Below are 22,661 nucleotides of genomic sequence, written 5' to 3'. Positions count from 1 at the left end.
TATAGTGGCAGGAATGTCGGGGAGCAGTGGAATAGGGGTTAATAACTTTTATTAGTGTCTGCAATGTCGGGAGCAGCAGATTAGGGGTTAATAAATGTATTTAATAGTTATGATGTGGGTGGGCGGTAGATTAGGGGTTAATAGGTTTAATATAGTGTTTGCGATGCGGGAGGGTGGCGGTTTAGAGGTTAATATGTAGTTTATGGATGTTAGTGTACTTTGTAAAAGTTTAGTTATGAGTTTTGTGAAGTATTTTTGTGCCGCAAAACTCATAACTACTGGTCTCAGATGGCGGTATGGATCGTGTCGGTATAGGCTCACCGCACAACCTTTAATACCGGTGCTATGAAAATCGTCATTTTCTTGAGTGTGGAATGGACATTGCAGGCTAAAATGCTTACAGTATAGCTATACCGACACGACTGCGCTCAAGTGAACACATTTACTTTCAAGTCGTAATACACATGGAAAGAGCCACAATAAACCCCTTGAGGCCCATTTATCAAGCTCCGAATGGAGCTTGAGGGCCCGTGTTTCTGGAGAGTCTGAAGACTCGCCAAAAACACCAGTTATGAAGCAGCGGTCTAAAGACTCCATAACCCTGTACGCCTGCTCTGAGCAGGCGGACAGGAATCGCAACAATTAAACCTGATCGAGTACGATCTGGTTGATTGACACCTCCATGTTGGTGACCCATTGGTCGCGAGCCTGCAGGGGGCGGTGTTGCACCAGCAGCACTTGTGAGTTACTGGTGCAATGCTGAATACGGAGAGCGTATTGCTTCATGTTTACGTTTCTCCTTCATGCAAACGGCAGAACATTTTTAAGTATGTTGTCCCTTTAACCAGCAACAGATTAATTTTTGGTGCAACTAGTGATTTGTGTTAGCTGTGTCTGTCATATGTGTACCAGATGGTTAGGGTATACATTATACTCCCAGGTATTGCTGCCTATCATTGTAAGTCCTTGGAAAACAAAATAATGTGACATTATGAGATACACCAAGATTTATCATGTGTTATAATTAAATATTTTATTGGTGACGATTAATGGACACTTATTTAGTACTCTTGTAGCTTTTCTGATGTCTCAGTGTTCTTTTGCGACTAATATGATTTATTTCTGCATAGACTAATGAAAGTGAGAATCATTTCACATCACAGGGTATGGGGGGAATGGAATAAAGAACTTCTTGCAAGCTCTGTGAATTCTTAAGAGAAAGAAAAAATTTCAAAGTCATGGGTTCACCAGACTGGAAAATGAGTTCATAATTACAGATCCACTAATGAAGTATAAAAATCAGATAAGAGTGCTATACCCATAGATGTCCATTCCCAGGTCTATCCTGCACTGCATACTAGATCAGTACTCTATATACCATATCTGTAGTCTCTATATACCATTTCTCTGACAACACACATATTCCTTGTAATGCTGATACCTTACACAATAAAACCTTTTAAAAGAACGTCAAACCAGAGCAGGATTATAAACAGCAAGAGAATAACAAGCACACAATAAATATAGGTATATCAGTTCGCCCTCTGTGTGTGGTGCAGAAGGTGTGACTGACTCTATACAGACTCTTATTGCATTGGTGTTTGTTGTCATTATATATAGGATGTAAGCAGACATATGCAGCTGTTTCATGTGTAGTCAGTAAGGATGGAATATGGCGATACGTCGCCCTCTGTGTGTGGTGCAGAAGGTGTGACTGACTCTATACAGACTCTTATTGCCTTAGTGTTTGTTGTCATTATATATATAGGATGTAAGCAGACATATGCAGCTGTTTCATGTGTAGTCAGTAAGGATGGAATATGGCAATACATCGCCCTCTGTGTGTGGTGCATAAGGTGTGACTGACTCTATACAGACTCTTATTGCCTTGGTGTTTGTTGTCATTATATATATGATGTAAGCAGACATATGCAGCTGTTTCATGTGTAGTCAGTAAGGATGGAATATGGCGATACGTCGCCCTCTGTGTGTGGTGCAGAAGGTGTGACTGACTCTATAGAGACTCTTATTGCCTTGGTGTTTGTTGTCATTATATATAGGATGTAAGCAGACATATGCAGCTGTTTCATGTGTAGTCAGTAAGGATGGAATATGGCGATACGTCGCCCTCTGTGTGTGGTGCAGAAGGTGTGACTGACTCTATACAGACTCTTATTGCCTTGGTGTTTGTTGTCATTATATATAGGATGTAAGCAGAGTACATATGCAGCTGTTTCATGGGTAGTCAGTAAGGATGGAATATGGCGATATGTTGCCCTCTGTGTGTGGTGCATAAGGTGTGACTGACTCTATACAGACTCTTATTGCCTTGGTGTTTGTTGTCATTATATATAGGATGTAAGCAGACATATGCAGCTGTTTCATGTGTAGTCAGTAAGGATGGAATATGGCGATATATCGTCCTCTGTGTGTGGTGCAGAAGGTGTGACTGACTCTATACAGACTCTTATTGCCTTGGTGTCTGTTGTCATTATATATAGGATGTAAGCAGACATATGCAGCTGTTTCATGTGTAGTCAGTAAGGATGGAATATGGCGATACATCGCCCTCTGTGTGTGGTGCATAAGGTGTGACTGACTCTATACAGACTCTTATTGCCTTGGTGTTTGTTGTCATTATATATAGGATGTAAGCAGACATATGCAGCTGTTTCATGTGTAGTCAGTAAGGATGGAATATGGCGATATGTCGCCCTCTGTGTGTGGTGCATAAGGTGTGACTGACTCTATACAGACTCTTATTGCCTTGGTGTTTGTTGTCATTATATATAGGATGTAAGCAGACATATGCAGCTGTTTCATGTGTAGTCAGTAAGGATGGAATATGGCGATATGTCGCCCTCTGTGTGTGGTGCAGAAGGTGTGACTGACTCTATACAGACTCTTATTGCCTTGGTGTTTGTCGTCATTATATATAGGATGTAAGCAGACATATGCAGCTGTTTCATGTGTAGTCAGTAAGGATGGAATATGGCGATACGTCGCCCTCTGTGTGTGGTGCAGAAGGTGTGACTGGCTCTATACAGACTCTTATTGCATTGGTGTTTGTTGTCATTATATATAGGATGTAAGCAGACATATGCAGCTGTTTCATGTGTAGTCAGTAAGGATGGAATATGGCGATATGTCGCCCTCTGTGTGTGGTGCAGAAGGTGTGACTGGCTCTATACAGACTCTTATTGCATTGGTGTTTGTTGTCATTATATATAGGATGTAAGCAGACATATGCAGTTGTTTCATGTGTAGTCAGTAAGGATGGAATATGGCGATACGTCGCCCTCTGTGTGTGGTGCAGAAGGTGTGACTGACTCTATACAGACTCTTATTGCCTTAGTGTTTGTTGTCATTATATATAGGATGTAAGCAGACATATGCAGCTGTTTCATGTGTAGTCAGTAAGGATGGAATATGGCGATATGTCGCCCTCTGTGTGTGGTGCAGAAGGTGTGACTGACTCTATACAGACTCTTATTGCCAAAGGCCTAGATTTAGAGTTCGGCGGTAGCCGTCAAAACCAGCGTTAGAGGCTCCTAACGCTGGTTTTGGCCGCCCGCTGGTATTTGGAGTCAGTGATTAAAGGGTCTAACGCTCACTTTGCAGCCGCGACTTTTCCATACCGCAGATCCCCCTACGCCATTTGCGTAGCCTATCTTTTCAATGGGATCTTTCTAACGCTGGTATTTAGAGTCGTTTCTGCAGTGAGCGTTAGAGCTCTAACGACAAGATTCCAGCCGCCTGAAAAAAGCAGGAGTTAAGAGCTTTCTGGCTAACGCCGGTTTATAAAGCTCTTAACTACTGTACCCTAAAGTACACTAACACCCATAAACTACCTATGTACCCCTAAACCGAGCTCCCCCCACATCGCCGCCACTCTATTAAAAATTTTAACCCCTAATCTTCCGACCGCCACCTACGTTATACTTATGTACCCCTAATCTGCTGCCCCTAACCCCGCCGACCCCTATATTACATTTATTAACCCCTAATCTGCCCCCCACAACATCGCCGCCAGCTACTTACAATAATTAACCCCTAATCTTCCGACCGCAAAGCGCCGCCACCTACGTTATCCCTATGTACCCCTAATCTGCTGCCCCTAACACCGCCGACCCCTATATTATATTTATTAACGCCTAATCTGCCCCCCACAACGTCGCCGACACCTACCTACACTTATTAACCCCTAATCTGCCGAGCGGACCTGAGCGCTACTATAATAAAGTTATTAACCCCTAATCCGCCTCACTAACCCTATCATAAATAGTATTAACCCCTAATCTGCCCTCCCTAACATCGCCGACACCTACCTTCAATTATTAACCCCTAATCTGACGACCGGAGCTCACCGCTATTCTAATAAATGTATTAACCCCTAAAGCTAAGTCTAACCCTAACACTAACACCCCCCTAACTTAAATATAATTTTAATCTAACGAAATAAATTAACTCTTATTAAATAAATTAATCCTATTTAAAGCTAAATACTTACCTGTAAAATAAACCCTAATATAGCTACAATATAAATTATAATTATATTATAGCTATTTTAGGATTAATATTTATTTTACAGGTAACTTTGTATTTATTTTAACTAGGTACAATAGCTATTAAATAGTTAAGAACTATTTAATAGTTACCTAGTTAAAATAATAACAAATTTACCTGTAAAATAAATCCTAACCTAAGATATAATTAAACCTAACACTACCCTATCAATAAAATAATTAAATAAACTACCTACAATTACCTACAATTAACCTAACACTACACTATCAATAAATTAAATAAACACAATTGCTACAAATAAATACAATTAAATAAACTAGCTAAAGTACAAAAAATAAAAAAGAACTAAGTTACAGAAAATAATAAAATATTTACAAACATAAGAATAATATTACAACAATTTTAAACTAATTACACCTACTCTAAGCCCCCTAATAAAATAACAAAGCCCCCCAAAATAATAAATTCCCTACCCTATTCTAAATTAAAAAAGTTACAAGCTCTTTTACCTTACCAGCCCTGAACAGGGCCCTTTGCGGGGCATGCCCCAAGAAGTTCAGCTCTTTTGCCTGTAAAAAAAAACATACAATACCCCCCCCCCAACATTACAACCCACCACCCACATACCCCTAATCTAACCCAAACCCCCCTTAAATAAACCTAACACTAATCCCCTGAAGATCTTCCTACCTTGTCTTCACCATCCAGGTATCACCGATCCGTCCTGGTTCCAAGATCTTCATCCAACCCAAGCGGGGGTTGGCGATCCATAATCCGGTGCTGAAGAGGTCCAGAAGAGGCTCCAAAGTCTTCATCCTATCCGGGAAGAAGAGGCGATCCGGACCGGCAACCATCTTGATCCAAGCGGCATCTTCTATCTTCATCCGATGACGACCGGCTCCATCCTGAAGACCTCCACCGCGGACCCATCTTCTTCCGGCGACGTCCAACTGCAGAATGACGGTTCCTTTAAGGGACGTCATCCAAGATGGCGTCCCTCGAATTCCGATTGGCTGATAGGATTCTATCAGCCAATCGGAATTAAGGTAGGAATATTCTGATTGGCTGATGGAATCAGCCAATCAGAATCAAGTTCAATCCGATTGGCTGATCCAATCAGCCAATCAGATTGAGCTCGCATTCTATTGGCTGTTCCGATCAGCCAATAGAATGCGAGCTCAATCTGATTGGCTGATTGGATCAGCCAATCGGATTGAACTTGATTCTGATTGGCTGATTCCATCAGCCAATCAGAATATTCCTACCTTAATTCCGATTGGCTGATAGAATCCTATCAGCCAATCGGAATTCGAGGGACGCCATCTTGGATGACGTCCCTTAAAGGAACCGTCATTCTGCAGTTGGACGTCGCCGGAAGAAGATGGGTCCGCGGTGGAGGTCTTCAGGATGGAGCCGGTCGTCATCGGATGAAGATAGAAGATGCCGCTTGGATCAAGATGGTTGCCGGTCCGGATCGCCTCTTCTTCCCGGATAGGATGAAGACTTTGGAGCCTCTTCTGGACCTCTTCAGCACCGGATTATGGATCGCCAACCCCCGCTTGGGTTGGATGAAGATCTTGGAACCAGGACGGATCGGTGATACCTGGATGGTGAAGACAAGGTAGGAAGATCTTCAGGGGATTAGTGTTAGGTTTATTTAAGGGGGGTTTGGGTTAGATTAGGGGTATGTGGGTGGTGGGTTGTAATGTTGGGGGGGGGGGGTATTGTATGTTTTTTTTTACAGGCAAAAGAGCTGAACTTCTTGGGGCATGCCCCGCAAAGGGCCCTGTTCAGGGCTGGTAAGGTAAAAGAGCTTGTAACTTTTTTAATTTAGAATAGGGTAGGGAATTTATTATTTTGGGGGGCTTTGTTATTTTATTAGGGGGCTTAGAGTAGGTGTAATTAGTTTAAAATTGTTGTAATATTTTTCTTATGTTTGTAAATATTTTTTTATTTTCTGTAACTTAGTTCTTTTTTATTTTTTGTACTTTAGCTAGTTTATTTAATTGTATTTATTTGTAGCAATTGTGTTTATTTAATTTATTGATAGTGTAGTGTTAGGTTAATTGTAGGTAATTGTAGGTAGTTTATTTAATTATTTTATTGATAGGGTAGTGTTAGGTTTAATTATATCTTAGGTTAGGATTTATTTTACAGGTAAATTTGTTATTATTTTAACTAGGTAACTATTAAATAGTTCTTAACTATTTAATAGCTATTGTACCTAGTTAAAATAAATACAAAGTTACCTGTAAAATAAATATTAATCCTAAAATAGCTATAATATAATTATAATTTATATTGTAGCTATATTAGGGTTTATTTTACAGGTAAGTATTTAGCTTTAAATAGGATTAATTTATTTAATAAGAGTTAATTTATTTCGTTAGATTAAAATTATATTTAAGTTAGGGGGGTGTTAGTGTTAGGGTTAGACTTAGCTTTAGGGGTTAATACATTTATTAGAATAGCGGTGAGCTCCGGTCGTCAGATTAGGGGTTAATAATTGAAGGTAGGTGTCGGCGATGTTAGGGAGGGCAGATTAGGGGTTAATACTATTTATGATAGGGTTAGTGAGGCGGATTCGGGGTTAATAACTTTATTATAGTAGCGCTCAGGTCCGCTCGGCAGATTAGGGGTTAATAAGTGTAGGTAGGTGTCGGCGACGTTGTGGGGGGCAGATTAGGGGTTAATAAATATAACATAGGGGTCGGCGATGTTAGGGCAGCAGATTAGGGGTACATAGGGATAACGTAGGTTGCGGCGGTTTACGGAGCGGAAGATTAGGGGTTAATAATAATATGCAGGGGTCAGCGATAGCGGGAGTGGCAGATTAGGGGTTAATAAGTGTAAGGTTAGGGGTGCTTAGACTCGGGGTACATGTTAGAGTGTTAGGTGCAGACGTAGGAAGTGTTTCCCCATAGGAAACAATGGGGCTGCGTTAGGAGCTGAACGCTGCTTTTTTGCAGGTGTTAGGTTTTTTTTCAGCTCAAACAGTCCCATTGTTTCCTATGGGGGAATCGTGCACGAGCACGTTTTTGATGCCGGCCGCGTCCGTAAGCAACTCTGGTATCGAGAGTTGCATTTGCGGTAAAAATGCCCTACGCTCCTTTTTTGGAGCCTAACGCAGCATTTGTTTTAACTCTCGATACCAGAGTTAAATTTATGGTGCGGCCAGAAAAAAGCCCGCGGAGCGTTAACAGCCCTTTTACCGCCGAACTCTAAATCTAGGCCTTAGTGTTTGTTGTCATTATATATAGGATGTAAGCAGACATATGCAGCTGTTTCATGTGTAGTCAGTAAGGATGGAATATGGCGATATGTCGCCCTCTGTGTGTGGTGCAGAAGGTGTGACTTGCTCTATACAGACTCTTATTGCATTGGTGTTTGTTGTCATTATATATAGGATGTAAGCAGAGTACATATGCAGCTGTTTCATGTGTAGTCAGTACGGATGGAATATGGCGATATGTCGCCCTCTGTGTGTGGTGCATAAGGTGTGACTGACTCTATACAGACTCTTATTGCCTTGGTGTTTGTTGTCATTATATATAGGATGTAAGCAGACATATGCAGCTGTTTCATGTGTAGTCAGTAAGGATGGAATATGGCGATACGTCGCCCTCTGTGTGTGGTGCATAAGGTGTGACTGACTCTATACAGACTCTTATTGCCTTGGTGTTTGTTGTCATTATATATAGGATGTAAGCAGAGTACATATGCAGCTGTTTCATGTGTAGTCAGTACGGATGGAATATGGCGATATGTCGCCCTCTGTGTGTGGTGCATAAGGTGTGACTGACTCTATACAGACTCTTATTGCCTTGGTGTTTGTTGTCATTATATATAGGATGTAAGCAGACATATGCAGCTGTTTCATGTGTAGTCAGTAAGGATGGAATATGGCGATACGTCGCCCTCTGTGTGTGGTGCAGAAGGTGTAACAGGCTCTATACAGACTCTTATTGCATTGGTGTTTGTTGTCATTATATATAGGATGTAAGCAGACATATGCAGCTGTTTCATGTGTAGTCAGTAAGGATGGAATATGGCGATACGTCGCCCTCTGTGTGTGGTGCATAACGTGTGACTGACTCTATACAGACTCTTATTGCATTGGTGTTTGTTGTCATTATATATAGGATGTAAGCAGACATATGCAGCTGTTTCATGTGTAGTCAGTAAGGATGGAATATGGCGATACGTCGCCCTCTGTGTGTGGTGCATAAGGTGTGACTGACTCTATACAGACTCTTATTGCCTTGGTGTTTGTTGTCATTATATATAGGATGTAAGCAGAGTACATATGCAGCTGTTTCATGTGTAGTCAGTATGGATGGAATATGGCGATATGTCGCCCTCTGTGTGTGGTGCATAAGGTGTGACTGACTCTATACAGACTCTTATTGCCTTGGTGTTTGTTGTCATTATATATAGGATGTAAGCAGAGTACATATGCAGCTGTTTCATGTGTAGTCAGTAAGGATGGAATATGGCGATACGTCGCCCTCTGTGTGTGGTGCATAAGGTGTGACTGACTCTATACAGACTCTTATTGCATTGGTGTTTGTTGTCATTATATATAGGATGTAAGCAGACATATGCAGCTGTTTCATGTGTAGTCAGTAAGGATGGAATATGGCGATACGTCGCCCTCTGTGTGTGGTGCATAAGGTGTGACTGACTCTATACAGACTCTTATTGCATTGGTGTTTGTTGTCATTATATATAGGATGTAAGCAGACATATGCAGCTGTTTCATGTGTAGTCAGTAAGGATGGAATATGGCGATATGTCGCCCTCTGTGTGTGGTGCAGAAGGTGTGACTGGCTCTATACAGACTCTTATTGCATTGGTGTTTGTTGTCATTATATATAGGATGTAAGCAGACATATGCAGTTGTTTCATGTGTAGTCAGTAAGGATGGAATATGGCGATACGTCGCCCTCTGTGTGTGGTGCAGAAGGTGTAACTGGCTCTATACAGACTCTTATTGCATTGGTGTTTGTTGTCATTATATATAGGATGTAAGCAGACATATGCAGCTGTTTCATGTGTAGTCAGTAAGGATGGAATATGGCGATATGTCGCCCTCTGTGTGTGGTGCAGAAGGTGTGACTTGCTCTATACAGGGTCTTATTGCCTTGCCTGTTTATTGTCATTCTATTGCTAGTAAAGGCTCCTTAGTGACTGCTCTGTAAGATGGCAGAAAGCGTAAACTTACCTAATGCATCCTGCAGATACTTCTGCCCCACCAGTTTTAGGTATTCCTCAATTGCTTTTGTGGCCAGAGTGTTTTCCCGAAATATGAGATGTTCATTTTCACCACAACGATCAACTTCAGACATCATTAGGTCTGTAAGGAAGTCCTGGGAGAAACAAATGTTAAAATATGAACAAACTCTATAGTGATATGATCCATTCAGTAAAAAAGAGCATAATATAATATCCATGACTCTGTGAGGATAAAGATATAACTCATGGCCTTGCACTGTACCTGCATATCCCAAACTTATTACACGCAAAGTGTATTCGCTAATTTGCCCAGGACTGGAGTACTCTGTGCAATAATAATCATTGTCTTGTGTATAAATAGATACTACATCATGTGTTTTATTAGTACTATTCATTGTTTTGTGTATACCTAGATACTACATCATGTGTTTTATTAGTACTATTCATTGTCTTGTGTATACATAGATACTACATCATGTGTTTTATTAGTACTATTCATTGTCTTGTGTATAAATAGATACTACATCATGTGTTTTATTAGTACTATTCATTGTCTTGTGTATACCTAGATACTACATCATGTGTTTTATTAGTACTATTCATTGTCTTGTGTATACATAGATACTACATCGTGTGTTTTATTAGTACTATTCATTGTCTTGTGTATAAATAGATACTACATCATGTGTTTTATTAGTACTATTCATTGTCTTGTGTATACCTAGATACTACATCATGTGTTTTATTATTATTCTTCATTGTCTTGTGTATACCTAGATACTACATCATGTGCTTTATTAGTAATATTCATTGTCTTGTTTATACCTAGATACTACATCATGTGTTTTATTATTATTCTTCATTGTCTTGTGTATACCTAGATATTACATAATGTGTTTTATTAGTACTATTCATTGTCTTGTGTATACCTAGATACTACATCATGTGTTTTATTATTATTCTTCATTGTCTTGTTTATACATAGATACTACATCATGTGTTTTATTAGTACTATTCATTGTCTTGTTTATACCTAGATACTACATCATGTGTTTTATTAGTACTATTCATTGTCTTGTTTATACCTAGATACTACATCATGTGTTTTATTAGTACTATTCATTGTCTTGTGTATACCTAGATACTACATCATGTGTTTTATTATTATTCTTCATTGTCTTGTGTATACCTAGATACTACATCATGTGCTTTATTAGTACTATTCATTGTCTTGTTTATACCTAGATACTACATCATGTGTTTTATTATTATTCTTCATTGTCTTGTGTATACCTAGATACTACATCATGTGTTTTATTAGTACTATTTATTGTCTTGTGTATACCTAGATACTACATCATGTGTTTTATTATTATTCTTCATTGTCTTGTGTATACCTAGATACTACATCATGTGTTTTATTATTATTCTTCATTGTCTTGTTTATACCTAGATACTACATCATGTGTTTTATTAGTACTATTTATTGTCTTGTTTATACCTAGATACTACATCATGTGTTTTATTATTATTCTTCATTGTCTTGTGTATACCTAGATACTACATCATGTGCTTTATTAGTACTATTCATTGTCTTGTGTATACATAGATACTACATCATGTGTTTTATTAGTACTATTCATTGTCTTGTTTATACCTAGATACTACATCATGTGTTTTATTAGTACTATTCATTGTCTTGTTTATACCTAGATACTACATCATGTGTTTAATTAGTACTATTTATTGTCTTGTGTATACATAGATACTACATCATGTGTTTTATTAGTACTATTCATTGTCTTGTGTATACCTAGATACTACATCATGTGTTTTATTATTCTTCTTCATTGTCTTGTGTATAAATAGATACTACATCATGTGTTTTATTAGTACTATTCATTGTCTTGTGTATACATAGATACTACATCATGTGTTTTATTAGTACTATTCATTGTTTTGTGTATACCTAGATACTACATCATGTGTTTTATTAGTACTATTCATTGTCTTGTGTATACATAGATACTACATCATGTGTTTTATTAGTACTATTCATTGTCTTGTGTATACATAGATACTACATCATGTGTTTTATTAGTACTATTCATTGTCTTGTGTATACCTAGATACTACATCATGTGTTTTATTAGTACTATTCATTGTCTTGTGTATAAATAGATACTACATCATGTGTTTTATTAGTACTATTCATTGTCTTGTGTATACCTAGATACTACATCATGTGTTTTAATATTATTCTTCATTGTCTTGTGTATACCTAGATACTACATCATGTGTTTTATTAGTACTATTTATTGTCTTGTGTATACCTAGATACTACATCATGTGTTTTATTAGTACTATTTATTGTCTTGTGTATACCTAGATACTACATCATGTGTTTTATTATTATTCTTCATTGTCTTGTGTATACCTAGATACTACATCATGTGTTTTATTAGTACTATTCATTGTCTTGTGTATACATAGATACTACATCATGTGTTTTATTAGTACTATTCATTGTCTTGTGTATACCTAGATACTACATCATGTGTTTTATTAGTACTATTCATTGTCTTGTTTATACCTAGATACTACATCATGTCTTTTATTAGTACTATTCATTGTCTTGTTTATACATAGATACTACATCATGTGTTTTATTAGTACTATTCATTGTCTTGTTTATACCTAGATACTACATCATGTGTTTTATTAGTACTATTCATTGTCTTGTTTATACCTAGATACTACATCATGTGTTTTATTATTCTTCTTCATTGTCTTGTGTATGCATAGATACTACATCATGTGTTTTATTAGTACTATTCATTGTCTTGTTTATACCTAGATACTACATCATGTGTTTTATTAGTACCATTCATTATCTTGTTTATACCTAGATACTACATCATGTGTTTTATTATTATTCTTCATTGTCTTGTTTATACATAGATACTACATCATGTGTTTTATTAGTACTATTCATTGTCTTGTTTATACCTAGATACTACATCATGTGTTATATTAGTACCATTCATTGTCTTGTTTATACCTAGATACTACATCATGTGTTTTATTAGTACTATTCATTGTCTTGTTTATACCTAGATACTACATCATGTGTTTTATTATTATTCTCCATTGTCTTGTGTATACCTAGATACTACATCATGTGTTATATTAGTACCATTCATTGTCTTGTTTATACCTAGATACTACATCATGTGTTTTATTAGTACTATTCATTGTCTTGTGTATACCTAGATACTACATCATGTGTTTTATTATTATTCTCCATTGTCTTGTGTATACCTAGATACTACATCATGTGCTTTATTAGTACTATTCATTGTCTTGTTTATACCTAGATACTACATCATGTGTTTTATTATTATTCTTCATTGTCTTGTGTATACCTAGATACTACATCATGTGTTTTATTAGTACTATTTATTGTCTTGTGTATACCTAGATACTACATCATGTGTTTTATTATTATTCTTCATTGTCTTGTTTATACCTAGATACTATATCATGTGTTTTATTAGTACCATTCATTGTCTTGTGTATACCTAGATACTACATCATGTGTTTTATTAGTACCATTCATTGTCTTGTGTATACCTAGATACTACATCATGTGTTTTATTAGTACCATTCATTATCTTGTTTAGACCTAGATACTACATCATGTGTTTTATTAGTACTATTCATTGTCTTGTGTATACCTAGATACTACATCATGTGTTTTATTAGTACCATTCATTATCTTGTTTATACCTAGATACTACATCATGTGTTTTATTAGTACTATTCATTGTCTTGTGTATAAATAGAAACTACATCATGTGTTTTATTAGTACTATTCATTGTCTTGTGTATACATAGATACTACATCATGTGTTTTATTAGTACTATTCATTGTCTTGTTTATACCTAGATACTACATCATGTGTTTTATTAGTACTATTCATTGTCTTGTGTATACATAGATACTACATCATGTGTTTTATTAGTACTATTCATTGTCTTGTTTATACCTAGATACTACATCATGTGTTTTATTAGTACTATTTATTGTCTTGTTTATACCTAGATACTACATCATGTGTTTTATTAGTACTATTTATTGTCTTGTTTATACCTAGATACTACATCATGTGTTTTATTAGTACTATTTATTGTCTTGTGTATACATAGATACTACATCATGTGTTTTATTAGTACTATTTATTGTCTTGTGTATACATACATACTACATCATGTGTTTTATTAGTACTATTCATTGTCTTGTTTATACCTAGATACTACATCATGTGTTTTATTAGTACTATTCATTGTCTTGTTTATACCTAGATACTACATCATGTGTTTTATTAGTACCATTCATTGTCTTGTGTATACCTAGATACTACATCATGTGTTTTATTAGTACTATTCATTGTCTTGTTTATACCTAGATACTACATCATGTGTTTTATTATTATTCTTCATTGTCTTGTGTATGCATAGATACTACATCATGTGTTTTATTAGTACTATTTATTGTCTTGTTTATACCTAGATACTACATCATGTGTTTTATTAGTACTATTCATTGTCTTGTGTATACCTAGATACTACATCATGTGTTTTATTATTATTCTTCATTGTCTTGTGTATGCATAGATACTACATCATGTGTTTTATTAGTACTATTCATTGTCTTGTGTATACCTAGATACTACATCATGTGTTTTATTAGTACTATTCATTGCCTTGTGTATAAATAGATACTACATCATGTGTTTTATTAGTACTATTCATTGTCTTGTTTATACCTAGATACTACATCATGTGTTTTATTAGTACTATTCATTGTCTTGTGTATACCTAGATACTACATCATGTGTTTTATTATTATTCTTCATTGTCTTGTGTATACATAGATACTACATCATGTGTTTTATTATTATTCTTCATTGTCTTGTGTATACATAGATACTACATCATGTGTTTTATTAGTACTATTCATTGTCTTGTTTATACCTAGATACTACATCATGTGTTCTATTATTATTCTTCATTGTCTTGTGTATACCTAGATACTACATCATGTGTTTTATTAGTACTATTAATTGTCTTGTTTATACCTAGATACTACATCATGTGTTTTATTAGTACTATTTATTGTCTTGTGTATACCTAGATACTACATCATGTGTTTTATTAGTACTATTTATTGTCTTGTGTATACATACATACTACATCATGTGTTTTATTAGTACTATTCATTGTCTTGTTTATACCTAGATACTACATCATGTGTTTTATTAGTACTATTCATTGTCTTGTTTATACCTAGATACTACATCATGTGTTTTATTAGTACTATTCATTGTCTTGTTTATACCTAGATACTACATCATGTGTTTTATTAGTACCATTCATTGTCTTGTGTATACCTAGATACTACATCATGTGTTTTATTAGTACTATTCATTGTCTTGTTTATACCTAGATACTACATCATGTGTTTTATTATTATTCTTCATTGTCTTGTGTATGCATAGATACTACATCATGTGTTTTATTAGTACTATTTATTGTCTTGTTTATACCTAGATACTACATCATGTGTTTTATTAGTACTATTCATTGTCTTGTGTATACCTAGATACTACATCATGTGTTTTATTATTATTCTTCATTGTCTTGTGTATGCATAGATACTACATCATGTGTTTTATTAGTACTATTCATTGTCTTGTGTATACCTAGATACTACATCATGTGTTTTATTAGTACTATTCATTGCCTTGTGTATAAATAGATACTACATCATGTGTTTTATTAGTACTATTCATTGTCTTGTTTATACCTAGATACTACATCATGTGTTTTATTAGTACCATTCATTGTCTTGTGTATACCTAGATACTACATCATGTGTTTTATTATTATTCTTCATTGTCTTGTGTATACATAGATACTACATCATGTGTTTTATTATTATTCTTCATTGTCTTGTGTATACATAGATACTACATCATGTGTTTTATTAGTACTATTCATTGTCTTGTTTATACCTAGATACTACATCATGTGTTCTATTATTATTCTTCATTGTCTTGTGTATACCTAGATACTACATCATGTGTTTTATTAGTACTATTAATTGTCTTGTTTATACCTAGATACTACATCATGTGTTTTATTAGTACTATTTATTGTCTTGTGTATACCTAGATACTACATCATGTGTTTTATTAGTACTATTTATTGTCTTGTGTATACATACATACTACATCATGTGTTTTATTAGTACTATTCATTGTCTTGTTTATACCTAGATACTACATCATGTGTTTTATTAGTACTATTCATTGTCTTGTTTATACCTAGATACTACATCATGTGTTTTATTAGTACTATTCATTGTCTTGTTTATACCTAGATACTACATCATGTGTTTTATTAGTACCATTCATTGTCTTGTGTATACCTAGATACTACATCATGTGTTTTATTAGTACTATTCATTGTCTTGTTTATACCTAGATACTACATCATGTGTTTTATTATTATTCTTCATTGTCTTGTGTATGCATAGATACTACATCATGTGTTTTATTAGTACTATTCATTGTCTTGTGTATACCTAGATACTACATCATGTGTTTTATTAGTACTATTCATTGTCTTGTGTATACCTAGATACTACATCATGTGTTTTATTATTATTCTTCATTGTCTTGTGTATGCATAGATACTACATCATGTGTTTTATTAGTACTATTCATTGTCTTGTGTATACCTAGATACTACATCATGTGTTTTATTAGTACTATTCATTGCCTTGTGTATAAATAGATACTACATCATGTGTTTTATTAGTACTATTCATTGTCTTGTTTATACCTAGATACTACATCATGTGTTTTATTAGTACCATTCATTGTCTTGTGTATACCTAGATACTACATCATGTGTTTTATTATTATTCTTCATTGTCTTGTGTATACATAGATACTACATCATGTGTTTTATTATTATTCTTCATTGTCTTGTGTATACATAGATACTACATCATGTGTTTTATTAGTACTATTCATTGTCTTGTTTATACCTAGATACTACATCATGTGTTTTATTATTATTCTTCATTGTCTTGTGTATACATAGATACTACATCATGTGTTTTATTATTATTCTTCATTGTCTTGTGTATACATAGATACTACATCATGTGTTTTATTAGTACTATTCATTGTCTTGTTTATACCTAGATACTACATCATGTGTTTTATTATTATTCTTCATTGTCTTGTGTATACCTAGATACTACATCATGCGTTTTATTAGTACTATTAATTGTCTTGTTTATACCTAGATACTACATCATGTGTTTTATTAGTACTATTTATTGTCTTGTGTATACCTAGATACTACATCATGTGTTTTATTATTATTCTTCATTGTCTTGTTTATACCTAGATACTACATCATGTGTTTTATTAGTACTATTCATTGTCTTGTTTATACCTAGATACTACATCATGTGTTTTATTAGTACTATTTATTGTCTTGTGTATACCTAGATACTACATCATGTGTTTTATTATTCTTCTTCATTGTCTTGTTTATACCTAGATACTACATCATGTGTTTTATTAGTACTATTCATTGTCTTGTTTATACCTAGATACTACATCATGTGTTTTATTAGTACTATTCATTGTCTTGTTTATACCTAGATACTACATCATGTGTTTTATTAGTACTATTCATTGTCTTGTTTATACCTAGATACTACATCATGTGTTTTATTAGTACTATTCATTGTCTTGTTTATACCTAGATACTACATCATGTGTTTTATTATTATTCTTCATTGTCTTGTGTATACCTAGATACTACATCATGTGTTTTATTATTCTTCTTCATTGTCTTGTGTATGCATAGATACTACATCATGTGTTTTATTAGTACTATTCATTGTCTTGTTTATACCTAGATACTACATCATGTGTTTTATTATTCTTCTTCATTGTCTTGTTTATACCTAGATACTACATCATGTGTTTTATTATTATTCTTCATTGTCTTGTTTATACATAGATACTACATCATGTGTTTTATTAGTACTATTCATTGTCTTGTTTATACCTAGATACTACATCATGTGTTTTATTAGTACCATTCATTGTCTTGTTTATACCTAGATACTACATCATGTGTTTTATTAGTACCATTCATTGTCTTGTGTATGCATAGATACTACATCATGTGTTTTATTAGTACCATTCATTGTCTTGTGTATACATAGATACTACATCATGTGTTTTATTAGTACTATTCATTGTCTTGTTTATACCTAGATACTACATCATGTGTTTTATTAGTACCATTCATTGTCTTGTTTATACCTAGATACTACATCATGTGTTTTATTAGTACTATTCATTGTCTTGTGTATACCTAGATACTACATCATGTGTTTTATTAGTACTATTCATTGTCTTGTGTATACCTAGATACTACATCATGTGTTTTATTAGTACTATTCATTGTCTTGTGTATACCTAGATACTACATCATGTGTTTTATTAGTACTATTCATTGTCTTGTGTATACCTAGATACCACATCATGTGTTTTATTATTATTCTTCATTGTCTTGTGTATGCAAAGATACTACATCATGTGTTTTATTAGTACTATTCATTGTCTTGTGTATACATAGATACTACATCATGTGTTTTATTAGTACTATTCATTGTCTTGTTTATACCTAGATACTACATCATGTGTTTTATTAGTACTATTTATTGTCTTGTTTATACCTAGATACTACATCATGTGTTTTATTATTATTCTTCATTGTCTTGTGTATAAATAGATACTACATCATGTGTTTTATTAGTACCATTCATTATCTTGTTTATACCTAGATACTACATCATGTGTTTTATTAGTACTATTCATTGTCTTGTGTATACCTAGATACTACATCATGTGTTTTATTAGTACTATTCATTGTCTTGTGTATACCTAGATACTACATCATGTGTTTTATTAGTACCATTCATTATCTTGTTTATACCTAGATACTACATCATGTGTTTTATTAGTACTATTCATTGTCTTGTGTATACCTAGATACTACATCATGTGTTTTATTAGTACTATTCATTGTCTTGTTTATACCTAGATACTACATCATGTGTTTTATTAGTACCATTCATTGTCTTGTTTATACCTAGATACTACATCATGTGTTTTATTATTATTCTTCATTGTCTTGTGTATGCATAGATACTACATCATGTGTTTTATTAGTACCATTCATTGTCTTGTTTATACCTAGATACTACATCATGTGTTTTATTAGTACTATTCATTGTCTTGTGTATACATAGATACTACATCATGTGTTTTATTAGTACTATTTATTGTCTTGTGTATACATAGATACTACATCATGTGTTTGTAGAAATATAATTTGTTTCTACCAGGAGTAAAACTGTAATAAAATAGATACATTCTGTAGTAATTAAAGGGACAATAAACCTTGGAATTGCATGGCATTTCTGCAGCTATAAAATAAAATATCAGCGAAGTCTAAACATTTAAAAATAAAATAAAATGTAACATCCTTTTTATGCAATTGTTTTTCAATAGCCGAAGTCCAGTAACCATTATATATTTTGGTAGATATATTCTGAGAAGGCGCCTCATACTGTAAAACTCCAGACAGAATCGTCAAATGCAACATAAGAAATATACTAACATTTAGCAGGGCACTTAAAAAGTGCAAGTTGGGCAGACGGGATCCTTATAGAGTCATAACTCGCCTCCCATTTCCAAGGCGTCGTTGTTGTATCTCCCAGTAGCCAGAGATCAAGTTCAAAGTGCAGTGCTTTAAATTAAACCAAAACTACTCAATATAAAAAGCAAGGTAGTGTGAAGTATAAAATTGATTATTGATAAAAACACAATGTATCAAGTGTAGCAACGCGTTTCACAGAAACAATTGCTTCATCAGGATTAGAGGGACTCTATAAGGATCCGGTCTGCCCAACTTGCACTTTTTAAGTGCCCTGCTAAATGTGAGTACATTTCTTACGTTGCTTTTGCATTGATAAACCGCCAGAGGGCTAAAGACATGTATCAGATACTATGAAACAGTTTTTTCAGAAGAACATTGATTGTATGATTACTGCAAAGGTCTAAAAACCCAATTTATCAAATATGATACAACGGCTTTATAGGGTTAATTAGCAGATAGCCACATTCTAACGGCTACTAGATCTGTATGTGAGCAGATTTACAATAACAGCGATAATACTCTATGCCAGTCACCATTATTTGCTGCTAGTCACAATCAGCTAGATTACGAGTCTTGCGGTACAGCTATACCACTAAAAAATTGGCCATTGCGCGTGGAATTGCCAGGAACGCATATTATGAGTCGCGGCGGTATAGCTGTAATGCAAGCATTTTAGCCTGTAATGTGGTGTCCATTCCGCACTCAAAAAAATGCCGTTTAAATGTGGGAGTTTCATAAGGCCAGTATTACAGGTTGTGCGTTCAGGCTAAAATGCTTGCGTTACAACCTATACCGACACGATCCATACCGCCATCTGAGACCAGTAGTTATGGATTTTGCGAAACAAAAATGTTTCATAAAACTCATAACTAAACTGTTAAAAAGTACACTAACACCCATAAACTACCTATTTACTCCTAAATTGCCAACCCCTCCAACATTGTGAACACTATTTAAAACGTATTAACCCCTAATCTGCCGCCCACCCACATTGTGACTATTAAATCAATTTATTAACCCCTAATCTGCCACCCACCCACATCCCCAACACTATTTAAACATATTAACCCCTAAACCGCCGCTATAATAAAGTTATTAACCCCTAAACCAAGCACCCCCCTAACTTTAAATTAAAAATACAATATAACTTTATTTAAATAAATAAAAACGTACCTGTGAAATAAAAACATTAAACTATAAATTAACCTAACATTACTTTTCTAATAAAAAAAGAGACTACCATTTAAAAATCCTAAATTACAAAATTAAAAAAAAAAAAATAATCCATGTAAAATTTTTAAAAATCTAACATTACAATAAAAAAACACTAAAATTACGAAACATAAAAAAACTAAGCTCACAAAAAATAATAAACAAAATTGTCAAAAATAAAAACAATTAGGCCTAATCTAATAGCCCTATAAAAATAACCCCCCAAATAAAAACACCCCGTAGCCTATAATAAACTGCCAATAGCCCTTGAAAGGGCCCTTTTGTAGGGCATTGCCCTAAGTTAAACAGCTCTTTTACCTGTAAAAAAATACAAAGTCCCCCCAACAGTAAAACCCCCACCCAACTAACCCCCAAAATAAAAAAAAACTAACTCTAAAAAATCCTAAGCTACCCATTGCCCATAAAGGGGCATTTGTATGGGCATTGCCCTTAAAAGGGCATGCAGCTCTTTTACTGCCCTTAAAAGGCCGTGCAGCTCTTTTACTGCCCTTAAAAGGGCATTCAGCTCTTTTACAATTGCCCAAGGCCCTGATCTAAAAAAAAAAAAAAAACACACAAAAAAATTAACAAAAACCTAAGACTAACCCCATAAAATCTACTAACGGTTCCTGAAGTCCGGACATCCATCTTCATCCAGGCGGCGAGAAGTCTTCATCCAGGAAGTGACACCTTCATCCATCTCGGGGATGTCTTCTATCTTCATCCCGGTGGCACGGAGCGGAGCTATCCTGGAAGACTTTCTGCGCGGAGCGTCCTCTTCATATAGTCACCGCCGTACACTGAAGGTGAATGCAAGGTAGCTGTTTCAAAATGGCGTACCTTGCATTCCTATTGGCTGATTTGATTCTTCAAATTCAAATCAGCCAATAGGATGAGAGCTTCTAAAATCCTATTGGCTGATTTGAACAGCCTATAGGATTTCAGTAGCTCTCATTCTATTGGCTGTTTTGAACAGCCAATAGGATTTCAGAAGCTCTCATCCTATTTGCTGATTTGAATTTGAAAACTCAATTCAGCCAATAGGAATGCAAGGTATGCCATTTTGAAACGGCTACCTTGCATTCAACTTCAGTGTACGGCGGTGATCGTATGGAGAGGACGCTCCACGCAGGATGTCTTCCAGGATAGCTCCCCTCCACACCACCGGGATGAAGATAGAAGACATCCCCGAGATGGATGAAGGTGTCGCCGCCTGGATAAAGACTTCTCGTCACCTGGATGAAGATGGATGTCCCCATTTTATAGGGTTAGTGTTAGTTTTTTTTTTCTTTTTTTTTTAGATAAGGGCTTTGAGAAATTGTAAAAGAGCTGAAAGCCATTTTAAGGGCAGTGAAAAAGAGCCGATTGCCATTTTAAGGGTAATGTCCATACAAATGCCCCTTTAGGGGCAATGGGTAGCTTAGTTTTTTTTTAGAGTTAGTTTTTTTTTTATTTTGGGGGGTTGGGTGGTAGATTTTACTGTTGGGGGGACTTTGTATTTTTTTTACAGGTAAAAGAGCTGTTTAACTTAGGCCAATGGAAAATATGTGTGCAAAGCGCCTAAATTAAGGCTGAGGAGAATAATAGGTGAAGTGTCTCTGCAGGTATAATAATAGTGCTAATATAAGATCCAGTAATGTCAGCGGTGTAGGATAGGTCGGTAGGAACTCAATGTCCTAGTACTAATATTGTAAATGGACTACAGTGGGATCCTAATTTAATACAGGCTCTGAGATACAAAGGTGCAATTTAGTGCCATGAATACAATTTAGTAATACAGTCGTTAAAAAACACAGTCGATAAAAATCATGGATCCATAAAAAAAAACGTAAAACCATAAAGGATAAAAACCAAGATAAATTACATCA

General features: G+C 35.0%; 1 protein-coding gene across 6 annotated transcripts in view; it reads right to left on the bottom strand.

Moving 5' to 3' along the window:
• The window catches only part of DAB2IP (DAB2 interacting protein), a 921,554-nt gene that overhangs the window by 216,616 nt on the left and 682,277 nt on the right, over positions 1–22,661 (bottom strand). For all 6 annotated transcript variants that reach the window (XM_053695575.1, XM_053695573.1, XM_053695574.1 and 3 more), the window contains one exon: positions 9,752–9,896. In XM_053695575.1, the coding sequence (XP_053551550.1) occupies positions 9,752–9,896 (145 nt within the window). The remainder of the gene's footprint in view (positions 1–9,751; positions 9,897–22,661) is intronic.

This window comes from Bombina bombina, chromosome 12 (genome assembly GCF_027579735.1).
Source record: "Bombina bombina isolate aBomBom1 chromosome 12, aBomBom1.pri, whole genome shotgun sequence".
NCBI lineage: Eukaryota > Metazoa > Chordata > Amphibia > Anura > Bombinatoridae > Bombina > Bombina bombina.
This window is presented reverse-complemented; position numbering and strand designations above follow the sequence as displayed.